At 35.3% G+C, this 24100-nt stretch overlaps 1 protein-coding gene and 1 pseudogene across 2 annotated transcripts; both read left to right on the top strand.

The window, feature by feature from the left end:
- LOC121234838 (probable copper-transporting ATPase HMA5) lies at positions 1-5882 on the top strand. 2 transcript variants are annotated; one of them, XM_041130956.1, is made up of 6 exons: positions 1-668; positions 1990-3384; positions 3507-3761; positions 4394-4516; positions 4685-5164; positions 5257-5882. In XM_041130956.1, the coding sequence occupies exons 1-6, from the start codon at positions 375-377 to the stop codon at positions 5671-5673; spliced, it is 2964 nt and encodes a 987-aa protein (XP_040986890.1). In that variant the 5' UTR covers positions 1-374; the 3' UTR covers positions 5674-5882. The 2 variants fall into 2 exon arrangements, with proteins under 2 accessions (XP_040986890.1, XP_040986891.1); XM_041130957.1 differs by having other exon boundaries at positions 537-672.
- A 7873-nt stretch (positions 5883-13755) lies between these two features.
- LOC121235796 lies at positions 13756-19374 on the top strand (annotated as a pseudogene).
- Positions 19375-24100: the final 4726 nt, after the last annotated feature.

Here is a 24100-nt window from a genome sequence, read left to right as displayed (position 1 = left end):
CGAAACTAGCATAGTGCAAACAGCTTTAGAGATTCTGCTGTAATCATGGCGTGAAATACAAGTCATGGGAGGACCCACGATCCCACTCGATTGCCTTTTTATTTTATACGTCTTTTTATGGTCAAATGCATCCTTCACCGCTTGTCGCCTAGATCCTGAATTATAGCTCCGTCCATCTTTACCAATGAGCACAATACCTCTGTCTCTCTTTGGGAACTGGCCTGGGCTACGTTTCTTTGACGCTACCCAGTACCCTCCCTCTCCTCTTATTTATTTAAGTTTTAAATTCCTTCTTTCGTAACTTGCACAAGCAAAGAATTTCAACAGAGAGACAGAGACGTTCACGCATATTTTTATATTAACATCATACGTCCATGGCGACCAAGTTGTTGGCGTTAGCTTGCATTGGGCGTGAGAGTCATGGGAACCTGTCACCGCGGCCTCACTATCCGTCGATGCCCAATTACCCCAAGGGCGTGTCGGTGCAAGAAAGCAGCGTGGAGCTGGGGTCGGAGGCCAAGGCCGTATTCTCTGTCATGGGAATGACATGCTCCGCATGCGCTGGATCGGTCGAGAAGGCGATCAAGCGGCTTCCTGGGATACGCGAGGCCGTTATCGATGTCTTGAACAACAAGGCGCAGGTCCTGTTTTATCCTAGCTTCGTAAACGTACGTAAGTTGGACCCCGCACAATCCTGGGTTTTGTTTGATTTCTTGTTTGGATTCACTTTTGGCAGTTTGTCTCCGAAGAAATTTCTTTTTTCGGAAATGTGTATTGGGAAAAATTTTAATTTTGACCTTTTCTAAATGGGTTTAGTGAAATTTTTTGTTTTTTGTTTTTTTGTTTTTTTGTTTTTTTTAAGCAGAAACTCTTTTGTTCTCGAGTACAAGAAGTTAAGGTGAAAAGATATGGTCAATTTTCGGTCAAGGAACCCTAGGAATTATTGCCAGAAAGTAATGGATAGTTAATTGCAGCTCTTCAGACTTCAAAATGAGGAAACAAATTAACATTTGAAAATGGTTTGCCGAATTCATTTCCTGTGTCATATACAATCGTAATTTTTTTTAAAAAAAAATTCTTCCCATTGACTGCAATGGAATGACTGAAAGATAAGTTATTTTCCCAATACCATGACATATACGAAATATATAGTCTTCTACCCAAAACTGATTTAGGTATATAGTTTAGGTTATGCTAAGGAAGCCTGAGGCTGAAGGTTACAACTCCAGTGCAAGCTTGGGTTGTGCCCTATCCAGTTTTAATGGCTGCTGATTATAATTATTAACTTATAAATCATAATCAGTCGCGTGCTGATTTTAGGGTCTAGCTTTTGAAGTTGACCTTATGCAATGATTTTGAATTCTAGCCCTGCACGCTTATGCTGTATATAAAGAAAGATTTAGTCGAAATTGTTACTTTGGAAATTTTCCAAAAAGCTAATCATTGGTTCTCATCTACACTGGAACAATAGTGTCCGTTATGCTCATGACTAAACTTTTTGTTAGCCTGCTCAAGTATTGGGCTGAACAGGTCAGTTTGTAGCCAGTGACATTTAATTTGCGCCTAGTAAAAATTAGCCTGGATAAATTTCTCCTTTTTCCTTGTAATCCACTATGCATTTTCCCACAGAAGTTCTGCACGCCATGGTGATCAGCTGATAGGCTTGGATCACTACTTCCTCTGGCCTTTGTAAGCCTTCTGTGTTCTCAATAATATTTTGAATAGATAACTTTTAGGTGATGTCAGTGCCATTCATAATGTATTGTCTAGCTCATAGAGAGTGCTGGTGTTTTTCTCACAAATTAGCTGGAAAGGTTGGATTCAGGATGATTATGCTAAGTAATAATGATTAGCTAGTGTATGTTCTGTTTCTCGTCTAATAATGATTTTCTTTTTTCACTCATCCTCAACATTTAACGGTACTCTTTGTCTAAGATGTTTTTTTTTTTCAAATTACTAAGCTTTTTATTGGAATATAACTTCATATAGGCGGAGACCATTCGTGAGACTATTGAGGATGTTGGATTTGAAACCAAATTAATCGAAGATGAGATATATGATAGATCCACTCAAGCACGCCGAATACGCATAAATGGAATGACTTGCACATCCTGCACCTCAACTATTGAATCAGCTTTGCAAGCAATTCGTGGTGTACAGATGGTACAGGTGGCCTTAGCAACTAAAGAAGCAGAGATTCATTATGATCCAAAGATTGTGAGCTACAACCAGTTAGTGAAAACCATAGAAGATACTGGATATGAAGCCATGCTTATTAGTTCAGGTGAAGACATGAGCAAGATAGATCTCAAAATTGATGGTGTACATAGTGATCATTCCATGAGAGCGATCAAAGAGTCTCTACAAGCACTTCCAGGAGTTCAAGATGTAAATATGTCTTTGAAAGACAACAAAATATCCCTTTCTTACAAACCAGAAATGACAGGACCCAGAACCTTCATTAATGAGATTGAGTCAATTGGGTCAAGAAGCTTCAAGGCTAGCATATATCCCAAAGGAGGAGGAGGAAGAGAAACTCATAGAGAAGAGGAAATTAGGCAATATTATAGATCCTTTTTGTGGAGTTTGGTTTTTACAATTCCTGTATTTTTAACCTCCATGGTTTTTAAGTATATACCTGGAATTAAGCGTGGATTTGATACTGAAGTAGTCAATATGCTCACTGTTGGTATGTTTTTGAGGTGGGTGCTATCAACTCCAGTTCAATTCATCATAGGTCGGCGATTCTACAGTGGATCCTACAGGGCATTGCGCCATGGTTCTGCTAACATGGATGTTTTAATCGCTTTAGGAACAAATGCTGCCTACATTTATTCAGTCTACTCTGTGTTGAGAGCTGCTACCTCAAAAGATTTTAAAGGTACAGATTTCTTTGAGACCAGTGCAATGCTTATCTCATTTATTCTACTTGGGAAGTATTTAGAGGTTTTGGCTAAGGGAAAGACATCAGAGGCCATTGCTAAACTTATGGATTTGGCACCTGAGACAGCAACATTGTTAACCTTAGATGACGAAGGAAATGTCATGAGTGAAGAAGAGATCGACAGTCAGTTGATACAAAAGAATGATGTGATTAAAGTTATTCCTGGAGCAAAAGTGGCTTCAGACGGTTTTGTGATATGGGGTCAAAGCCATGTAAATGAGAGTATGATAACAGGAGAAGCACGGCCAGTGGCAAAGAGAAAGGGAGATACAGTGATTGGAGGCACTTTGAATGTGAATGGGGTGTTGCGCATAAAAGCAACACGGGTAGGATCAGAGAGTGCTCTTTCTCAGATTGTTCGACTTGTTGAGTCAGCCCAGTTGGCCAAAGCTCCTGTTCAGAAGTTTGCCGATCGCATTTCTAAATACTTCGTGCCCCTGGTAAGTATATAGTGATTTTACATCATATCTAGAATAATGTTGTTTAGTGTTCAAAGTTGTATATAATTTCTGCAGAGCTTACATCAGGAAATAATTTTTTTTTTTTTTTTTTTTTGGTGCAGGTCATCGTATTTTCTTTTTCAACTTGGCTTGCCTGGTTTTTAGCTGGGAAGTTCCATTCGTACCCAGAATCTTGGATTCCATTTTCCATGGATGACTTTGAGCTTGCACTCCAGTTTGGGATATCTGTCATGGTCATAGCCTGCCCTTGTGCTCTAGGACTGGCAACACCCACTGCTGTTATGGTTGGCACTGGAGTTGGTGCAACTCAAGGTGTACTTATCAAAGGGGGACAAGCATTAGAAAGTGCACATAAGGTTTGCATTTTCACCCATCTACTGTTTACTTTTTTATTTTAGTAATCCAAGCTCTATTCGCTTTAGTTGGTCAAGACGATTTTTATACACAGCTCATGTCTCTTTTTCTTCCATTTGCTTTGAGAATGACTGAATCAGAAAACGAAAATTGCCCTGAAAGTACTGTTTTTTACGCCACTTTGAAAAAGAAATCACAATCACTGCTCTTGCCCTCAGTGTTCTTACTAAGTCTCAACTATCATTCCCCGCCCCCCCCCAAAAAAAAATCAATAACATTTTGAAACTTGACCATAGTTGTTTCTAATGGATTGATTTTATTAGAGTGGTTAAGCCATTATTCATTTCTACTCAATTGCCCATTTATAGGGAAATTTTGGGCTATGCCAAGTATCACATGGTTGGCTAATTGTTCTCGGTTTTCATATTTTCTCTTTTTAATTTTTATTTCTTTTTTGGAATATACTAGGGAGAATGTTATTTTTTACTCACTTGGCCAATGTCTTTTGCTTTTTCTGGCTATAGTAGTTCTTGCTAGGAGAATTCTTGAAATAATCTATTCTAGGTCAAGTCAGATGGGTAACCCTCTCAGCATTCGAGATTTGTTCTTCTTGTACTGATTAACAATATTTCAGGTAAACTGCATTGTCTTTGACAAGACTGGAACTCTCACAGTTGGAAAGCCTGTCGTCATTGACAAAAGACTGTTAACAAGCATGGCAGTTCAAGATTTCAATGAACTTATTGCTGCAACTGAAGTAGGCCTTCTTCTATGAAGAACTGAGTGAAGTCAAGAAAATATTGGACTTATCATATTGCTGTTTTTCAATTTAATGTGCTCTGATTATTTGAAAAAGATGGACTGGACTCAAGTATTTTATACGTTACATATTGATAATATTGTTGGTTTGACATAACTGCAACAGGTGAACAGTGAGCACCCACTAGCGAAGGCCATTGTTGAGTATGCCAAGAAATTCAGAGAAGATGGAGAGAACCTAGCCTGGCCAGAAGCACAAGACTTCATTTCCATTACTGGACATGGGGTGAAGGCCATTGTCCGGAACAAGGAAATCATCATAGGCAACAAGAGCTTAATGTTGGACCACAACATCGCCATTCCATTGGATGCTGAAGATATACTAGCCGAAGCTGAAGGGAAAGCCCAAACTAGCATTCTAGTATCCATTGATCGTGAAGTGGTAGGAGTTTTAGCCATATCTGATCCACTGAAACCAGGTGCAGAAGAAGCCATTTCGGTTCTGAGTACCATGAAAATCAGGAGCATCATGGTGACAGGTGACAATTGGGGAACTGCCAATTCCATTGCCAACGAAGTTGGAATTAAAACTGTTGTTGCAGAAGCCAAACCTGAGCAGAAAGCAGAGAAAGTTAAGGAATTGCAGGTACCTTTAATAACATTGTGTCAAAAAGTATTTCCCTTCATTCTCCGAGGCTTGTTAGTCATAGAAAACATTATCTCTTTTTCCATCCACAGGCTTTAGGCTACACAGTTGCAATGGTGGGGGATGGCATCAATGACTCACCAGCACTCGTGGCAGCGGATGTTGGAATGGCGATTGGTGCTGGCACAGACATTGCAATTGAGGCAGCAGACATTGTTCTCATGAAGAGCAACTTGGAGGATGTGATAACAGCCATTGACCTTTCCAGGAGAACCTTCTTCCATATTCGATTGAATTACTTCTGGGCTTTGGGATATAACGTAATTGGCATCCCAATTGCAGCCGGCATCCTTTTCCCATCCACTAGATTCCGATTACCACCATGGATTGCTGGAGCTGCAATGGCTGCCTCTTCTGTTAGTGTTGTCTGCTGTTCTCTGCTGTTGAAATATTACAGGAGACCCAAGAAGCTTGACAAACTTGAGATGCGCGGAATAAAGATTGAGTGATTCATGTTAATGACGTATATGCTTTTATAAGTAATGATGTTCTCTCAAGAATAAGTCTAGGAAGTTTGTTGGTTGAAAAAAACACAATATCAGCCGACCAAGGTAGGTTGGCTAGAGGGCATTCCAACATTCCATGCAGTGGTTAGACTGGTGATGAAGTAATCTAGAAGTGAGTGTATCTGTAATGCAGTTAATTATTGGAGTTATTATGTGAAAAGAAATGCAAAGTAGCATGTCTAGATAAAAAAACTTTAATGTTTTTTTTTTTAATTAAACAAGCATCATCATCATATATATATATATATATATATATATATATACACACACACACACACACACATATACATATATATATATATGTATACACACATATACATATACATATACACATATAAGGGGAAAATTAAAGAGGTACTTACACAGTCTAAATTCAAAAGACTAAACTAGTATTAGAAGGGTCCTTTCCATTGTGAAAATTCAACATACATTCTGGTAGTTTAATAAGGGGTATGCAGCCAAACACATTGTTTGTTGCGGCCTATTGCGTCAAATTATGCGCCGTGTTTTTTGAGTAGACCAGCTCCGAAATGATTTTAGTAAGATTGAGATGTTTGTGAGAATTAGGGGTGTAATCGGTCCGATTTTGGACAAAATTTGGGACCAAATTTGTATGCATTGGTTTTGAATTTTTAAAAACCGACTCCGCACCGGTACTTCTAGTTTTACCGGTTCCGGTCCAGTTCGATCCAATTTTTCAGTTTTAATATACTATATACTATATTATATAATATATATAATATTATATTATAGTATATAATACTATAGTGATAATATATTGTAGTATATTATAATATATATTATAATTGTATTATAGACTATAATGATATATTGTATTATAGACTATAGTGATATAAGATTTTAAAATTTAATATTATATTAATTAATAATTTATCATATAATACAAAACTATTTTATATATAATTATATATTATATATAAAAATTACATACAATATAAAAAAATTATAATATATACATATATATATATAAACTAGTTTGGTTTGGTCAGATCCCGTTTTAGAAAAAGAAAAATTGACATCGGACCGATTTTGACCGGTTTTAAGAAAAATAAAATGGGTACTGGACCGATCAAACTCGGTTTACCGGTTCACCAGTTTTTTTACATCTCAAGTGAGAATGTTGAAGATGTACCAGTCAGGAGATGATGGAGGATTGGATATGGCATTTGTTACCACTTGACTGTCACCTTCTACAATGATATAGTTAGTTGCCTGTGAGTTGCTTCCTCAATTGCCATTTTTTCTGCCATTGCTTCTCCAAAAACTGGGTGGATTTCTATATGTCTGGAGGCTGCAAAGATGATTTCTCCCGAATTTGATTTACAAAGAGTAGCTATTGTGATCCCTTGCCTCTGACCGCTACATCATAAGATAATGAGTATTTACCTATAGGGGAGGGATCCATTTGGGTGGATTGGATTGTATTTGAGTTTTTGTATTCCACATGAGTTGATGACCTTGATCACTGAATTAGTGAAGAGGAGGGGAGGTTGGCAAATGTTTTTGTGGATGACTTGGCAATTATAGCAAATAGTTGGAAGCTATGTGACATCTCTTTGCCCGAATTTAGGAGCTTGGAGGGGTTTAGGATCATTTTTAACCACTCATGGTAGGCTATGCAGCAAAGGATGAGATATTTAGAGGCCATGGAGATAGCCCCCAAAGGATTTGTGAGTGAGCACACATGAAGAATAAGTGTCAGTGGTTTCTTCTTCTACATGGCATAATAGGGAAAATGGTATCATTCTCTGAGCATGACAAAGGGATCTCAGTTTGGCCCCTGTTGGGATAATATTAGAGATAACCTTCCAGAGAAACAACTTTAGTCTGTCTTGAATCTTGATTTTTCAAAGCCTTTTCCAATCAGATTTTGAGAATGGGGAATTACTGACAGGTTGGAAGTTTTGCTGTGATATGGTAAAGTCGTAAGCTGATTTCACAAAAAAAATTTTCGAGTAATGATTAACCCAGATTGGTTTGTCTGTCATGTGAGAGTTGACTGCTTGGGGTAAATGGATTTTTTATGATTTCTTGGACAATTTGAGGGTGGAATAAAGCAGCAAGGAGGATATTGTTCCATCTACGAGGTTGCTCTAACATTAAAGCTGAAACAATTAACTTAGGGTCTAGTGGAATGGAGTGATCTTTGGGAATAGGCTTGAAGGATTGCAGAGAAGGTATCCAAGGGTCTTCCCAAACTTTTGTTTGGACATCATTAACAATCTGATAGCAAAAATTGGCTTTAATGAGAGGTTTGGTTTTTAAGACACATTTCTAAAGCCAAGAGTCTGATGGATTTGGTGTGACTTTGAGAAATGATGAAGTTTTCAAGTATTTTAAGGAAAGAAATTGATGGCATAAGCTTGGTTTTTTTGTAGTGAGGCTCCATCCTATCTTTGAGATGAGTGCTAAGTTGAAATCAATAACTCACCTTATGCCCAGACCTCCTTTAGATTTTGGTTGGTAGATTGAGTGCCAACCTTTTGGAGTGAAATTTGATTTTTTATTAGGATGAAAGCCCCACCAAAAAGTATTGATATGAGATTCAATTTTCCTGCAAACAAATTTAGGGATACTTAGGGAAGACATGAGGTAGGATGGAATTGAACTAGCCACAGATTTAATTAGAGTGGTGCAGCCAACTTGAGAGAGTAGTTTTGAGCTCCAACCACTTAGTCTAGTATGTATCTTTCCTATTATACCAGCAAATAATGAGCTTTTGGATCTACCAATTGTGAAAAGGAAGCCAAGATGTTTGATTGGTGAGGTTGTAGATTTGAAGGGGAGGATGGAGGTTATGGAGGGGAGACAGTATCAAGGCTAGTATTGGTACCAATGTTTTGAATACCGTTCCGTATTGGTCAAAATGGCTGGAATTTTCCTTGCTGGAATAGTAATCGGCATGGTGAAGGTTGGTGTTTCATACCGGGTCAATTTTTGGTTGTTTCGGTGTGTTTCGATCAATTCCGGTCGATTTTTAGTGTACCAATCAAAATTAAGATTTTGGTCCGAAATGTTGAAAGCAAACATGGGCCATGGCATTTTTGTAATTACAGTGAAGCTCATGACATTTTCATCAATTTGCTCCATCACTTTCCTAGATAATTGAAAATGAAGACCCATTTCGTATTTTTGTGTCTCTTCAAGTTTCTCCTATTTCGCAAAACCCATTTTGTATTTTCTACAAAACCAAACCCCTAGCCGCCACCAATAGTGCGACACGCCAACACCACCTCTGAGTCCTCCACACTGTACAAGCTTGAAGTTAGTTCGAGCCTTGGGCTTCTCCACACAATGGCAAACTCGCAGTCGCTGCTCCTACTCTATTTCTTGAAGCAAATCGTCGATCTTCATCATTGCAAGTCGACCCATTTAGATAAAAGTTGGGTAAAGTTTAGATCAATGTCTTTTTCTATCAGTAAAAAAACCACGGATCCTTTTCTATCAGTACAGACCAATGTACATGAATGACCATTAATTTAGATCAAGGTCCACATAATCATGTTTATTTAAAAAGATTATATGCCAAGCTTATATATAAATTGAGAAACCCACATATGCATCTTTTGTTAAGTTTAGTTATCAATTGTTCATGTATTTGTTGCCTTATTTCATGCAATTGTTTATGTATTTTCATAATATATCAAAACACTTGCATACGACATAAAAACCTAGAAATATTTACGTTAGCTACTTATATTTGATTGAATAATGCTACAACATAAGCTTGGAAAAGTACTGCTCAAATTCTTGATCAGAGGTTTACAAATATTTGATTTAGTGCTACAACATAAGTTTGGAAAACAATGCTCGGATTCAGGCTTGGAAAATATGTGATTTCAGGTTGGCAAATGGCATAGGTGTAAATTATCATGTTATGCCAGCATGCGCTACATGAAAGTCAGGAGAATAGCTTTAGGTTAATAATTATTGAGTTTATGATTTATATTTCTATTATTTTGGAATATAGTTTATATATGTAATTTATCCATATATAAATTATTCTAAAAAGTTATTTATATCGAAATATTTCGTTTCAGTGTCTTGACCGAAGTGGTCACTGGAACGGCATTCGAAACTAATTTGATTGGTACTTAATTAGATGATGGATTTGTTGTTGTGAATTTTTTGGCCAGACCATTTTGAGTAGGTATTGAAACAATTGAGTATAGACTGTGCTGATTGAAGGGTAGCTTTGTTGAAAATTATCAAGTCATCCCCAAACAGCAAGTGTGATATTGTAGGGTCTTTTCTATTAATCTCAATCCCTTCAAGTAGGTTTGTGTTGGTCTCCCTAATGATCAGTCTGGATAGAACTTCACTACCCAATATGAAAAGAAAGGGTGATGAAGAATCCCCTTGTCTTAGTCATCTTAATGACTTAATGAAACCATGAGGTGAACCATTTATAAGGATAGAGTAAGAGACAGTAGTAATGCATTCAGTTATCCAGCCGATCCATGTTTGACTAAACCCAGTCGATTTTGTTTATCTATACATTGTCATATTCAAATACAATGAAGATTGAAGCAAACAACTTCCATATCGATACTAATCTATTTGAAACACCCTCGTGACTTGAAGGTCATTAAAAAAAAGGAAAAAAAAAAAAGAAAAAGAAAAAGGATTGAAAGGTCATTAAACCAAGAGAGCTATGGTATCAAACCATGATTCCCTGTAACTTAGATACTTATCTCGTATTATTAAAGTTTTTTTTTCTTTTCCCTAAAGAACTCAGCTAATTATTTAACTTTTTTGGGAAGATTAAGCTCAGTCAACATAATATATATATATATATATAGCAAACATGGATCCTCCAATATATGATTTTTTTAAAGTAAATGAATGGATTCTCAACCATATTCTTTATATAATGTCAACAATTTAAATGATAATGGCTTAAAATGACGCGAAGAAATTTAAAATGGAGTTGGTCTAGATTCAAATGGTTTCAGTTTTGGAGACCTATTGAATTTTCAATCTCAAAAGTCAAAAGCTTGTAGTCTTGCTTGTTCAGCACCTAGAGTTATAAAAAGATCTTGACAGTGAACTTACAACTATCTAGTTTGATATTAAACGTTAATTTTATATTACAATAAAAGAGAAATGGTTCGTGTACAAAGAGATTTTTGAAAAATAAATTCATATTGATATAGTTTGATATGTTACGTCATATTCATATAAAGTTAAATTAGATCTATCGTACTATCGCATTAAACTATATATTTATTTTTATAAAATTTCTTTATAAATCATGTAATACCTTTTAATAAATAAAATTTTATAATCTAACATCTCAATCAAGACAAATCATTTTGTAAGCTTACTGATCTTTGCGTGTACAAAACATTTATCTTAATTTAAAACGAAGAGTACAGGCCGACAGGCCTATCGCACTACTTTCTCCCCGAGCACGTACCAATCTTCCAAACGCAAGCCATGACGACGAACAGCGAAGATGAACGATCACCTTGCGTACTGTACTTAATTCCATAGACCCACAGCACAATCATTATTTTTTCCGATAAGATGGGGACCCAAAAAAAAATATTTGAAAGACATGATTAGGCATGATTTGTTTTCAAAATTAAAATTTAAAATTTTAAAAATCTCTTATTTTATTATTATAATTTTTTTAAATTTTCGTACAAAATAAAATAAATAATTTAATTTTTTTAAATTTTAAAATAAAAATAATATTAAAAAATATATTCTAACAATATTTTATTAAATTTTTTAATTTTAATCTCAACTCATCTCATCTTATCTCTAAAATCAAACGAGGCAGCCTAGTACAAATTAAGTTATTATATGCTAACCATATGACTCATGACAAGGCATGCAACATCTGAGGTTAAAGAAAAGTGATCAAGTGTTGCAGTCAATAAAAGATTTTATAAAAATAAACTTAAAAATAGATATAATTTTATATAATACGTTAGATTTATTTTATAATAAAAATAATTTTACAATCTAATATATCATATCAAGTCATATCATTTTGTAAGTTTATTTTTATAGGATCTTTTTGTGACTAAACTACTTTTCTAAATAAAAAATCAATCACGTTAAATTTAAATCGGTCCTTATGATCTCGCATTGAAGTTTCTATTCCTTATAATCTATAATAATGATAAGATTTATGACAAATTGAGTGGATCGACCCCTGGTCTAATATTCAAATTTTATCAGTTTCACACTTTCACTAGAGGAATTCATATATGCCAATATTACACATCAAATGAGCCACATGGATTAATTAATGTCCATGTCATCGTGTACATGTTAAAAAATATGAAAGGAAACAAAAAATTAAACCTTATGACATAGTAATACAAAAAAAAAATGTGATCATCATAGTCAATTACCCAATAATATTTCTTCTCTTAATAAAAGTACTGCTAAGTGATCTACAAATAAATCTTACAAAAAAAGTTTACAAATTGATAGGCTTAATCTGTAGTGTGTTAGATTTACCTTATTATAACAAAAAATATTATTTATAACAATTTAACAAATCACATTAAACTATGTCAATTTGTAAAATTATTTTTTGAAGATCTCTATATAGACTATTTTTTAATATCATGATCATGACTTCAAAAGTCATATATATATATATATATATATATATATATATATATGTTGTTTTTCAACATAGAGCTGGTATATATAATTAATATAAGTTACAAAGGAACTTAATTAACAAATTAAAAGTTAGATAGAGGGTGATTTTTCCAGCGATTTCATAAGCATAATAATATATATATATATATATATATATATATATATATATATATATATAGGTTAGTCTTAGAAAATGTTTTAATGGAGGATGAATATGGAAGCATTGTGATATCCTGGAATATTGAAACCATGTTCATGAGTAGTACCTCTAGCTAGCTAGCGCGCATAAACTTTTTCAACATCCATTAATGAATTAAAATCATGCGCATATATGCATGAATAGTAACATGCACTATATATATAGTCAACTCAACCCAAATACATCCCCCAATTAAAAATGAACTGTAACGTCCCAATGAAAAGTCCAAACCACATTATCTATATTTTAAAAGGATAAGTCAATATACAATTAGAACCCCATTGAAACTTTATAAAAAACAATAACTTTTCATTTTCAAATAATATGAGATCCTATACATACATCACCTACCTTTATCCTTATTATATTAGATATCACATGAACAAAGAAAACAGTAGACCAAATTAATTTAATTATTAAGGGAAATCCAGAGTTAAAAGATACTGATCCTAGCTGTATGCTGCATGTATAGGACCAATTACTTAATTGTTATGTGGTGAGACACAGAATATCTCTCAAATTATAACGATGTGCTCCAAAATGCCAACATCCTCCATTTTTATTTGCGAACCCTTTTTTTTTTTTTTTTCATCTTACGTACGTGTCGCCCTAAAGTCACAAGATCAGGTACAATTACTTAATTTAATATATATGTTTTTTTAAAATTACTAATATATAATAGATAAATTATAAAATCAGTACTGCATATAATATATAATCTGATCATGATAACTTGATCCTGGTAATATCTCCATGGCCCCTACACATGATGACGTTCTTCTGAAATCATCATGTGTAGGCCTGGGCAACGGAGAGTAGTACTGATTAATATTCTTATCAAACACGTACAATTAACAATACGATGCGGGTTACTTTTACTGAATGAATTGCATCGAATGGTTATCCATGACGTCCTCCTAGCTGCTTGCTCTGACCAAAAAAACATGGGTTAATCTGACTGAATTTATTGTCATTATTTTTGCTTTTATCGTCGTTTTCTTTACATATAATGTTTTTGTTGAAACGAGGTTTTTGTTTGTCGCCATAATTCTAGCCTACCAGCTTCTTCATGCTGATCAATGCAATAGGTTTTTTTAAGTGGGAATTAAAAAACTTCACATCGAATTCATTATAAATATTTGCCCAAGTTCACTGAACCAAGGCACGCAACTCAACTTCCTACGTTTCTTTGACCTTCCCAGCCTCCCTCCCTCTCGCACTCAAAACCCTGGGTATATATGTTGTTTTTTAAATAAAGAGTTTCAGAGTTTCTTTCAACCACAACTAGATCTGCCTTTTGAAAAAAATTATAAGCGATCGAGAGAGAGAGAGAGAGAGAGAGACTCTCCAGTACCAGCCGGTTCATGCATACTTGCATATTGGCATAAGATCTAGACGATCATGGCAACCAAGTTGTTAGCTTTAGCTTGCATTGGGCGGGAGAGTCATGGGCCTCTATCGCCGCGGTCGCACTATCCGTCGATGCCCAAGTACCCCAAGGGCATGTCGGTGCAAGAAAGCAGCGTGGAGCTGGCCGGGTCAGAGGCCAAGCCGGCCGTGTTCTCGGTCATGGGAATGACATGCTCCGCATGCGCTGGATCGGTCGAGAAGGCGATCAAGCGGCTTCCTGGGATACGCGAGGCTGTTGTCGATGTCCTGAACAATAAGGCGCAGGTCCTCTTTTATCCAAGCTTCGTAAACGTAAGTAAGCTGGACCTTTTAATTATAAGTTTTAACAATGAGAAGCTATCGATCGCAAAATTAAATTTATAAATTAATATAATTTAATAGATCTATTTTATAATAAAAATAATTTTACAATCTAACATAAATTTTATAAATATCTTTTCATAGTTATACTCTTTTTAACAATTCTGGATTTTGTTTGATTTCTCCGCGGTTTGCGGTTTGTTTCCAGAGATTTTTTTATTTTTTATTTTTGTCTGTAGCAACTGATATTGTTTCGTTCTTTATAACGAGGAAAATATTTTCACGACTTTAATTAGAAACTTTCGTGTCACTATTGAATGGCCCTTCTCTTTCCCTTGTAAACAAACTTTTGCACTTTTCTTGTATTTCTTTTCTTTTCTTTTCTTCATTGGTTGATTATTGCTTTAAGACGATTGAGAGATATATGATCATATCTCCAATAGCTACGAAATAATTTAAAAATATGTGCATTAATGTCTGTTAAGCTAAAATCATTTAGTTTTGTAATTTGGATTAAACATACTTAGAAAGGGTGAATAGGTGTTTTTCAAATTTTATTGGATTATTTAAATTAACAATCAACCATTCAGATCACAAGAAATAATCATCACGTATCAATTTTGGTAACAAAATTTAAAACTTATTTAAAGAATATCTTCAAAATTTAAAAACACTTTGGGTGTAATTAGTCACCACCTAAAATCTATTATAAAACTTTACTTCGTTACAATCAATTTAGAAACATTTACAAGACCCTTGAAGTAACTATATTTGATTTGCAACACCCTGAGTACTATACCACTCGATCTATGTACCCTAGCAGCTTCGGACTACCGGCCTTTCTATAGTTTTATCATGAGCACCAACACAATCTCTACACCCAGACAACTTTGAAAATCCTTCTGGACAAAGAACACATCCACACCAATGAACTCAACATTAACACTCGAACACAAGCATCTACATATCAGGAGAGAATCGATCTTAAATGCTTAATGGATGTCCTTAGAATTCTTTTCTAAAAAATATAGTGAATCTGCCAGCTCTAGCGTCTCTCTCCAGCATTAGAAGTCGTGTATATTATTTTATATATACTTAGGGAGTCCAAATCATAGTAACAAAGTATTTTTCGAGATTTTTGCTTGAACCAAGGTCAAGTAAATTAATGTTGAGCAAATTTTTTATCCAGTTTTTTTATCGTAACATTGTCAAGCTATTTTGACCCAATAAAAATTGAGATTTGAAGATCCTTGTAAAAATGAATTTGTGAATAATTGAGTTATCTTTCTAACGCTATCGAAATTATCACCTCAATCCGATGTGGGGATCAAATGTTATGAGCGAGTCTTAATGTGAATTTGCAATATTTACACTTTTTATTCCAATTACCACCTTGACTCTACCCAACATGTTTTAAAATTGATGATCGGAGTTATAAATTACGTTATTACAGTTCATATCTTTTTGAGAGTTTATTTCACAATTTTTTGGATCATTTCTCATCAATACAAAAGCATAAGGACTACGAAAACATTTTCTATAGTAATTGTTACTAAACATCACATGTACAGGAGGCGACCATTCGTGAGACTATTGAAGATGTCGGATTTGAAGCCACATTAATTGATCAAGATGAGATGAATGATAGATGTATTCAAGTATGCCGAATACGCATAAATGGAATGACATGCACATCTTGCTCCTCCACTATTGAATCAGCTTTGCAGGCAATTCATGGTGTACAAAAGGTTCAGGTGGCCTTAGCAACTGAAGAAGCACAGATTCATTATGATCCAAAGATTGTAATCAGCTACAACCAGTTATTGGAAACCATACAAGACACTGGATACGGGGCCATACTTATCAGTTCTGGGGAAGAATATCTCCTTAGCAAGATAGAGCTCAAAGTTGAAGGTGTACGCACTGACCACTCAATGAGAATGATCGAAGAGTCTCTTCAAGCACTTCCAGGAATTCAAGACATAAACATATCCCCAGTACTCAAGAAAATATCCCTCTCTTACAAACCAGATGTAACAGGGCCAGAACTTTTATTAACGTGATTGAGTCAACCGGGTCAAGACGTTTCAAGGGTAGCATATATCCGGAAGGAGGCGTAGGAGGAAGAGAAACTCATAGGCAGGGGGAAATTAAGCAGTATTACAGATCCTTTCTGTGGAGTTTGGTTTTTACAGTTCCTATATTTCTAACCTCCATGGTCTTCATGTATATCCCAGGAATTAAGCATGTATTTGATACCAAAGTCGTCAATATGATGAGTGTTGGCATGCTTTTGAGGTGGGTGCTTTCAACTCCAGTGCAGTTCATCATAGGCCGGCGATTCTACACTGGATCCTACAAGGCTTTGCGCCATGGATCTGCAAATATGGATGTTTTGATTGCCTTGGGAACAAATGGAGCCTACTTCTATTCAGTCTACTCTGTGTTGAGGGCTGCTACCTCTAAAGATTTCAAGGGTACAGATTTCTTTGAGACTAGTGCAATGCTTATCTCCTTCATTCTACTTGGCAAGTATTTAGAGGTTTTGGCCAAGGGAAAGACATCAGAAGCCATTGCTAAACTTATGGACTTGGCACCTGAGACAGCAATCTTGTTGACCTTGGATGATGAAGGAAATGTCGTTAGTGAAGAAGATATTGACAGTCGGTTGATACAAAAGAATGATGTAATTAAGATTATTCCCGGAGCAAAGGTAGCTTCTGATGGTTTTGTGATACGGGGTCAAAGCCACGTAAATGAGAGTATGATAACAGGAGAAGCACGGCCAGTGGCGAAAAGGAAGGGCGATACGGTGATTGGAGGCACTCTGAATGAGAATGGGGTGTTGCACATAAAAGCAACTCGAGTAGGATCAGAGAGTGCCCTTTCTCAGATTGTCCGACTTGTTGAGTCAGCCCAGTTGGCTAAAGCTCCTGTTCAGAAGTTTGCTGATCGCATTTCCAAATACTTCGTGCCCCTTGTAAGTAAATACCTCAGATTCGCATCATTTCTGCTGTCATGTTATGCATTGTCCAACTAAAGTTATCAATATGATTATTGTGGAGACCTTTGTCAGAAAAAATGGATTTTGTTTTTCTATTTTCAGGTCATTATATTTTCATTTTCAACTTGGCTTGCCTGGTTTTTAGCTGGAAAGTTCCATGGGTACCCAAAATCTTGGATTCCATCTTCTATGGATAGCTTTGAGCTTGCGCTCCAGTTTGGGATATCTGTCATGGTCATAGCCTGCCCTTGTGCTCTAGGCCTAGCAACACCCACTGCTGTTATGGTTGGCACCGGTGTTGGTGCATCTCAAGGTGTACTGATCAAAGGAGGTCAAGCATTAGAAAGTGCACATAAGGTTTGCATTTACACAAATTTCTGTTTGCTATTTTTGTTTTTGTTTTATTTTTGTTTTATTATTTTTTTTTTTGTTTGAGGTATCAGATATGCCATGCAGCTTCATCCACGTTAGTTGTTCCAGAAGATATTTTTAGTTACTGATTCAGATCTCTTTTTCTTCCATTTTGCTTGAAATTGACAAATAACATTTCAGGTTGACTGCATTGTATTTGACAAGACTGGAACTCTCACAGTTGGGAAGCCCGTTGTTGTTAACACAAAACTCTTGAAAAATATGGTTCTTCGAGAATTCTATGAACTTATTGCTGCAACCGAGGTAAGTGTTTCATATCGTTGTTTCCAAATTAAAGGGCTTCGAATTAGAATTTGGCATAGTTGAGCCTGGACTATACCACTGTTTATATTACACAATGACAATTAAAAGCGGCAGTTTGATACATGATGATCTGCATCAGGTGAACAGCGAGCACCCTTTAGCGAAGGCCATTGTCGAGTATGCCAAGAAATTCAGAGAAGATGATGAGAACCCAGCCTGGCCTGAAGCACGAGATTTTGATTCCATTACTGGCCATGGGGTGAAGGCCATTGTCCGGAACAAGGAAATAATCGTCGGAAACAAGAGCTTGATTTTGGACCACAACATTACCATTCCAGTGGATGCTGAAGACATGCTAGCAGAAGCTGAAGGGATGGCCCAAACTGGGATTCTAGTATCAATCGACGGTGAAGTGGCTGGAGTTTTAGCCATATCTGATCCATTGAAACCAGGTGCAGAAGAAGCCATTTCAATTCTGAAGTCAATGAAAATTAAGAGCATCATGGTGACAGGTGACAATTGGGGAACTGCCAATTCCATTGGCAAGGAAGTTGGAATTGAAACCATTGTTGCCGAAGCCAAACCCGAGCAGAAAGCAGAAAAAGTTAAGGAGTTGCAGGTAAAAAAATAAGAACATGCATCGTTTCAAGAATATTGTTGTTCCCACATGCATGCAGGTTCATTCTCAATGGCTTAACACACGTATGTATACATTTTTTAACTCCATTCACAGGCTTCAGGCTATACTGTGGCAATGGTGGGAGATGGCATAAACGACTCTCCAGCACTAGTGGCAGCAGATGTTGGAATGGCAATTGGTGCTGGCACAGACATTGCAATTGAGGCTGCAGACATTGTTCTCATGAAGAGCAACTTGGAGGATGTGATAACTGCCATTGACCTTTCAAGGAGAACGTTCTTCCATATTAGACTGAACTACATATGGGCTTTGGGATATAATTTACTTGGTATCCCAATTGCCGCTGGGATCCTTTTCCCCACCACCAGATTCCGTTTACCACCATGGATTGCTGGAGCTGCAATGGCAGCCTCTTCTGTCAGTGTTGTCTGCTGTTCTTTGCTGTTGAAATACTACAAGAGACCCAAGAAACTTGACAACCTTGAGATACGTGGAATAAGGATCGAGTGATTGTCGGTACTAGCACTGTTGGTTTTTATCTAGTTGGGTGTTTTACTTTTCTCTTAAGAACAAGTACTTTAGCTAGCTAGGCAGCAGCTTCTTGTTGAAAAATGTAAAATTATCGTCCGACCCAATGCATATATGCTTGGTTTGGTTGTTTGCGTATAGGTGGCATTTCATGCACATGATTAGACTAGTTTTGATAGTAATCTGTAAATGAATGGATCTTTAATTTTGTGCATTTATAAAGATTGAAGTCATTCAAATGAACTTAAAAAAAATAATTTTATAATATTGAATCTTATAATTAGAGCACGTTGAAGTGACAAGATTTTAGAAACACATAATCATGGATCCATGCACCTTTATAGGTCATGATCACCAATATGAATCTTATATTACATAGAGAAAAGATATTGGCAACCGTAAATTATACGACCGCCGCGTAATCGTTTTGAAAAAAGTGAATAAGACATGAGATCTACATAAAAAAAAATTAATTTTTTAATAGTAGACCTCATTCTTTTTCAAAACGATTATGCGGTATTTACATACTTCACAGTTGTATGTAAAATTACTCTATTAGATATTAGGAAAAATGATATGATTATCTTTTTTTTTTTTTCCAAAAAAATTTTGTGAGCATATCTTTAATTATTAATTATGATGGTAATTACCAATTAACCAATATCAAGTACCCTCGTTATTTTTGCTGTGAGGTTCACAAAATTACCAATATTTAAACTTCGGTAAAGCTAGCTCATGTATGTGTATACAATAGCTTATTATTATTAATTATTGTGGTTATTTATTATTTATAATTTTTTTCTTTTGGTTTACTAATTAGAATTGGACAAATACTACCATGTATACAAACACAGAATAGGGCTGCTACCCGCATGGTGCGGGACGGGGGGACCCTTCCCCACACCCCACCTTCCTCGGTGCTGGGGGCAGGGAAAAAACCCCTCCCCCTGCGCGCCTAGGCCAATACATTGGGTATTAAAAAATATTTTATGGTCTAAAAATATCTTTTTTTGACCAAAATTATAATATAATTAAAATTTATAAATACAAAAAGAACTTAAACTCATTAGAATTAGATTTTGGATTGTCTTGGCCTCCTATATAAAGGTTAGCCTAGGAGGTCAAGATAATTCATTAACTTAAATATAATTTTAAGTCTTTAATAAATTGTATATATTTATATACAATATATTTTTATATATATATAAATATAAAAAATATATATTTTTATATATGTGGAGCCGGGGGCAAGACGGGGCCCTGCTGGGGTCATCCTGCCCCGCTAGGCTTTCTCCATGCAGGACGGTGTGCCTACCCTTATATGGATGGAGCAAGATAGCCTGCCCACCCATGCGGAGGTGGGGTGGACGGGGTATAGGGTCCCGCTGTCCACCCTTAACATAGAGAGCTAGCTGGTTTGATGGTGATCGGTCTGTGTCATTAATTAATTCTCATACATATATATATATATATATATATGGTTGCTTTTCAATTAAAGTGATGATCTCTCTCCCTCCCATTAGCTGGCTAATTAAAGAGGGGGAAGTTAAACAAGGTACTGTCACACTTAAAAATAATATATATATTATATCTATTCTATTATAATAAGTGGCTATCTAATCGTGAATAGTAATTTTTGTTATTTTTCTATTAATTTTTTTTTTTTTGGTTAAGTCCCAGTTTATCAAAAAACTTTTAAAACTTTTGACCATTTGACGTGTAGTTTCTTTGTAGAATTTAATGAAAGATCCTGTTTTACCAAAAGGTCCTTAAGACCCTTGACAATTTGACTTGAAACTCTCTTGTAGAATTTGATGAAAGATCATATTTTACCAAAAGACCCTAATTAATAGCCCCTCGGTTGATACTTTGCTGAAATTTAGATTTTTTTTTAATCTTGATTTTTATATTTCTTTAACCTTGTATTTTCTTTTCCCAGACAAATAAATTATTGACTTTTTTAATTTTTTTTTTATCTAAATCATTATGTCAGGTGCATCTCAGAGCTAACGCACCCGAGACCATTCCCTAGTATATATATATATATATATATATATATATATATATATATATATATATATTTGCCCTCACCACTAATTAATTTCGAGTTGAGTTGTAAGTAACTCGTGTATTTAAATATTATTTTTCAATTATTAATATTAAAGCTTTTTCATTCTTTAATTAGCACTCGCGTACCCGTACGCTTTTGTTTATCTGATCTCTCAGTTTTCTATACATATAATTTGGAATTGAAGCAAGCGTACAGCTCGCCGCGTCAGATTTGCAATATCTTCTTCATCATCTTCTTCTTCCTTCTTTCTTTCTTTCTGTTTTTTTTTTTTTTTTTTTTTTTTTTCATTCATTGAAGTCAAAATTGAGTCCTTGCAAATATTGTTTTTATCAAGCCAAATAGCTTAACTTACAAAAGAATGACAAAAATCCCACCACATCTCTATATCATTAACACCCTATATATGCAGGTCTTGCTAATTGATACGCAGCCATATTTCTCAGTCTATGCACATATAAGACTTGAACTTTATGGAAAAATCCCATTATTCTCCAAATATCTTGAAGTAGAAATTCAAAATCTGTTAGAAACTCAGAGAAATTATTCAAAGCATGAACAAGAATTAAACAATCAATTTCTAACAACAATTTTGAAACTCTGCATTATGCACACAATTAAAGATCCCTTAATAAAGCCTTTGCCTCAATAAATTCTGCAGAAAGCTAGGGAATTCGTTTTTAAAACATCGATCGATGCGCGATGTTTTATTAATGATGAGCCTGTGATAATGGTGTTTGTGATCACACGGTCTATATGATGGGTCATGGCAAGCGCATTAACCATGTGGCCGTCCGTTGTGGTATCAATGGCCATGAAAGTGATACGGGCAGCATGTATATATATATAAATAATATATATATATATATATTATATATTGTAGTACTGAGAAATAATGTTAATTAATCATACTTGTGGGTCAGTAATTTTCCATCACTAGTACTTTATCATGCATGCATGAAAACTAAAAAACTTTGAATCTATTCAACCGCGATATATCAAGTATATATACATGAACTTATTGTCAATCAAGAAATTAGAAGTATACATGAACAGCTTATAAAGGGAGGAAACGATGAAGCTGTCCTAAACCTAAAATTATAATGAATAATTGATCTACTTATCATCCCGGCCCACACACCACACAATACCACATGACCTATTTTAATTTTTTTTTTCATTTTTTTATAACAAATATGTGGTGTATAAATAATAAGTAGAACAATTTAATTAGTTTAACAAAAATAAAATAAAATAAAAAATAATATTAAAATATGTAAAGTGCGCCGACATCCCTCAATTACAATTATAGATCACAATTAATATAAGACTAGTTAAGCAAAGCTTTTTGTATAATTCAAAGGATATGATCATGTGAGCTTCCGTCTCAAACACCATCAAATTCTACCTTTGTCTGTGTGTAAGATCATGAAAGAGAGACGCAAAAGCCAAAGAAGAAAGGGCCAAAAAAGAAGAAGAGGAGGTGCGCCTAGAACTTCTTGAATATGTAAGACATAAGTCTCTACCATGCATGCGTACGTGCACCTTTCCACGTACCTGCGACGTACGTCTTTGATAACGGCAAGCCGAGTCAAGATAGTCAACAATCTCCGTCGTCGCATGCAATTCCTAGTTGATTTTCCCAGAAAACCAAATATATAACTCGATGGATCCCCGGCATGCATGCATCGATCGATCAATATATGGGTTAGGTTATGTACGTAGGCATTTTATTATAACCTTCTTTTGCCTGTGGGGTTTAGTGGGAACTTACACATATCCTACTAAACATTATCGATCATGGCTTTTATCCCGGCCAGTAATGGTAGGACCCAGAAATCAATACATCTTTTTTTAGTTTGTAGCTGTAAATGCTGGTCGAAATCCTCGCTATCATAAAGGATAAAGTGTTTCTAATAATACATTTTGTTACCCATCATCCCACACTACATTATATACACTATACTATTTTTATTTTTTATTTTTTATTTTTTGTTTTTTTTTTCTTAAACTAATTGATTTTTTCTTCTCATTATCCATACACTACATACTTGATAAGATAAAAATAATAATAAATTGTGTATAATGTGTATATATAATGAGAATCATGATAATCAGTATAACTTTTCTTTTAATAAAGTGTATATGCCAAGAACTAGCACAAAATCTCTAAGATCCTCACCGTTAAAGTCATACCCAGAGAAGCCTATATAATAAATCATGTAGTTTAGGGAGAAGAGACGCGTACAACATATATGCATGCTAGCTTGTGCTGGTGGCCGCCCAGTGAAGGTGGGATCGAGGAAGTTGTAGCTGGGCAGGGCCACATGCAGCGTCCGGGCTCCTGCATGCCACCGCCTGATCAGGCGAAGGCCAGCTTCGCAGTCATCAGCACGACGTGCTCGGCGGGGGCTGGATCGGTAGAGAATGCTATATTCTTTGCCGGGTTTTCAACTTTTCATTATTATTTGTTTTTTATAATTAACTTTTCATTATTTTTGTCTGCTTTTTTTTTTGTTTTTAATCTTAGCCTAAAATAAATGGGATGCTGCTGCATGTTCTTCCTGGGTTTTCCTAAAATGAATGAGCTAATTTTTTTTAAAAAAAAATGGAATTAATTATTGTTGAATTAGTAACTTTCCATTTTACTCTTTTCACTTGAATTAGTTACATTTTTAAAAAATTTAAACTACCCATCCCCTCTTAATTATTAACTCAACCAAATATATTTATATAGTACTGTTATTTATATCATTCAAATACGTGTCAATATTTATGACTTTGTATATTTTCATACTCTTTATATTAATTAAGATTTGAAGATTTTATATATTTTTCCGTATATACGTTGAGATCAATTGAGAAGGCATGAGAGCTTTCCTGGGTAGCTTTCTTTTA

Source organism: Juglans microcarpa x Juglans regia, chromosome 6D (assembly GCF_004785595.1).
Source record: "Juglans microcarpa x Juglans regia isolate MS1-56 chromosome 6D, Jm3101_v1.0, whole genome shotgun sequence".
Taxonomy (NCBI): domain Eukaryota; kingdom Viridiplantae; phylum Streptophyta; class Magnoliopsida; order Fagales; family Juglandaceae; genus Juglans; species Juglans microcarpa x Juglans regia.
Note: the sequence above shows the minus strand (reverse complement) of the source record. Positions and strands in the feature narration are given on the sequence as shown.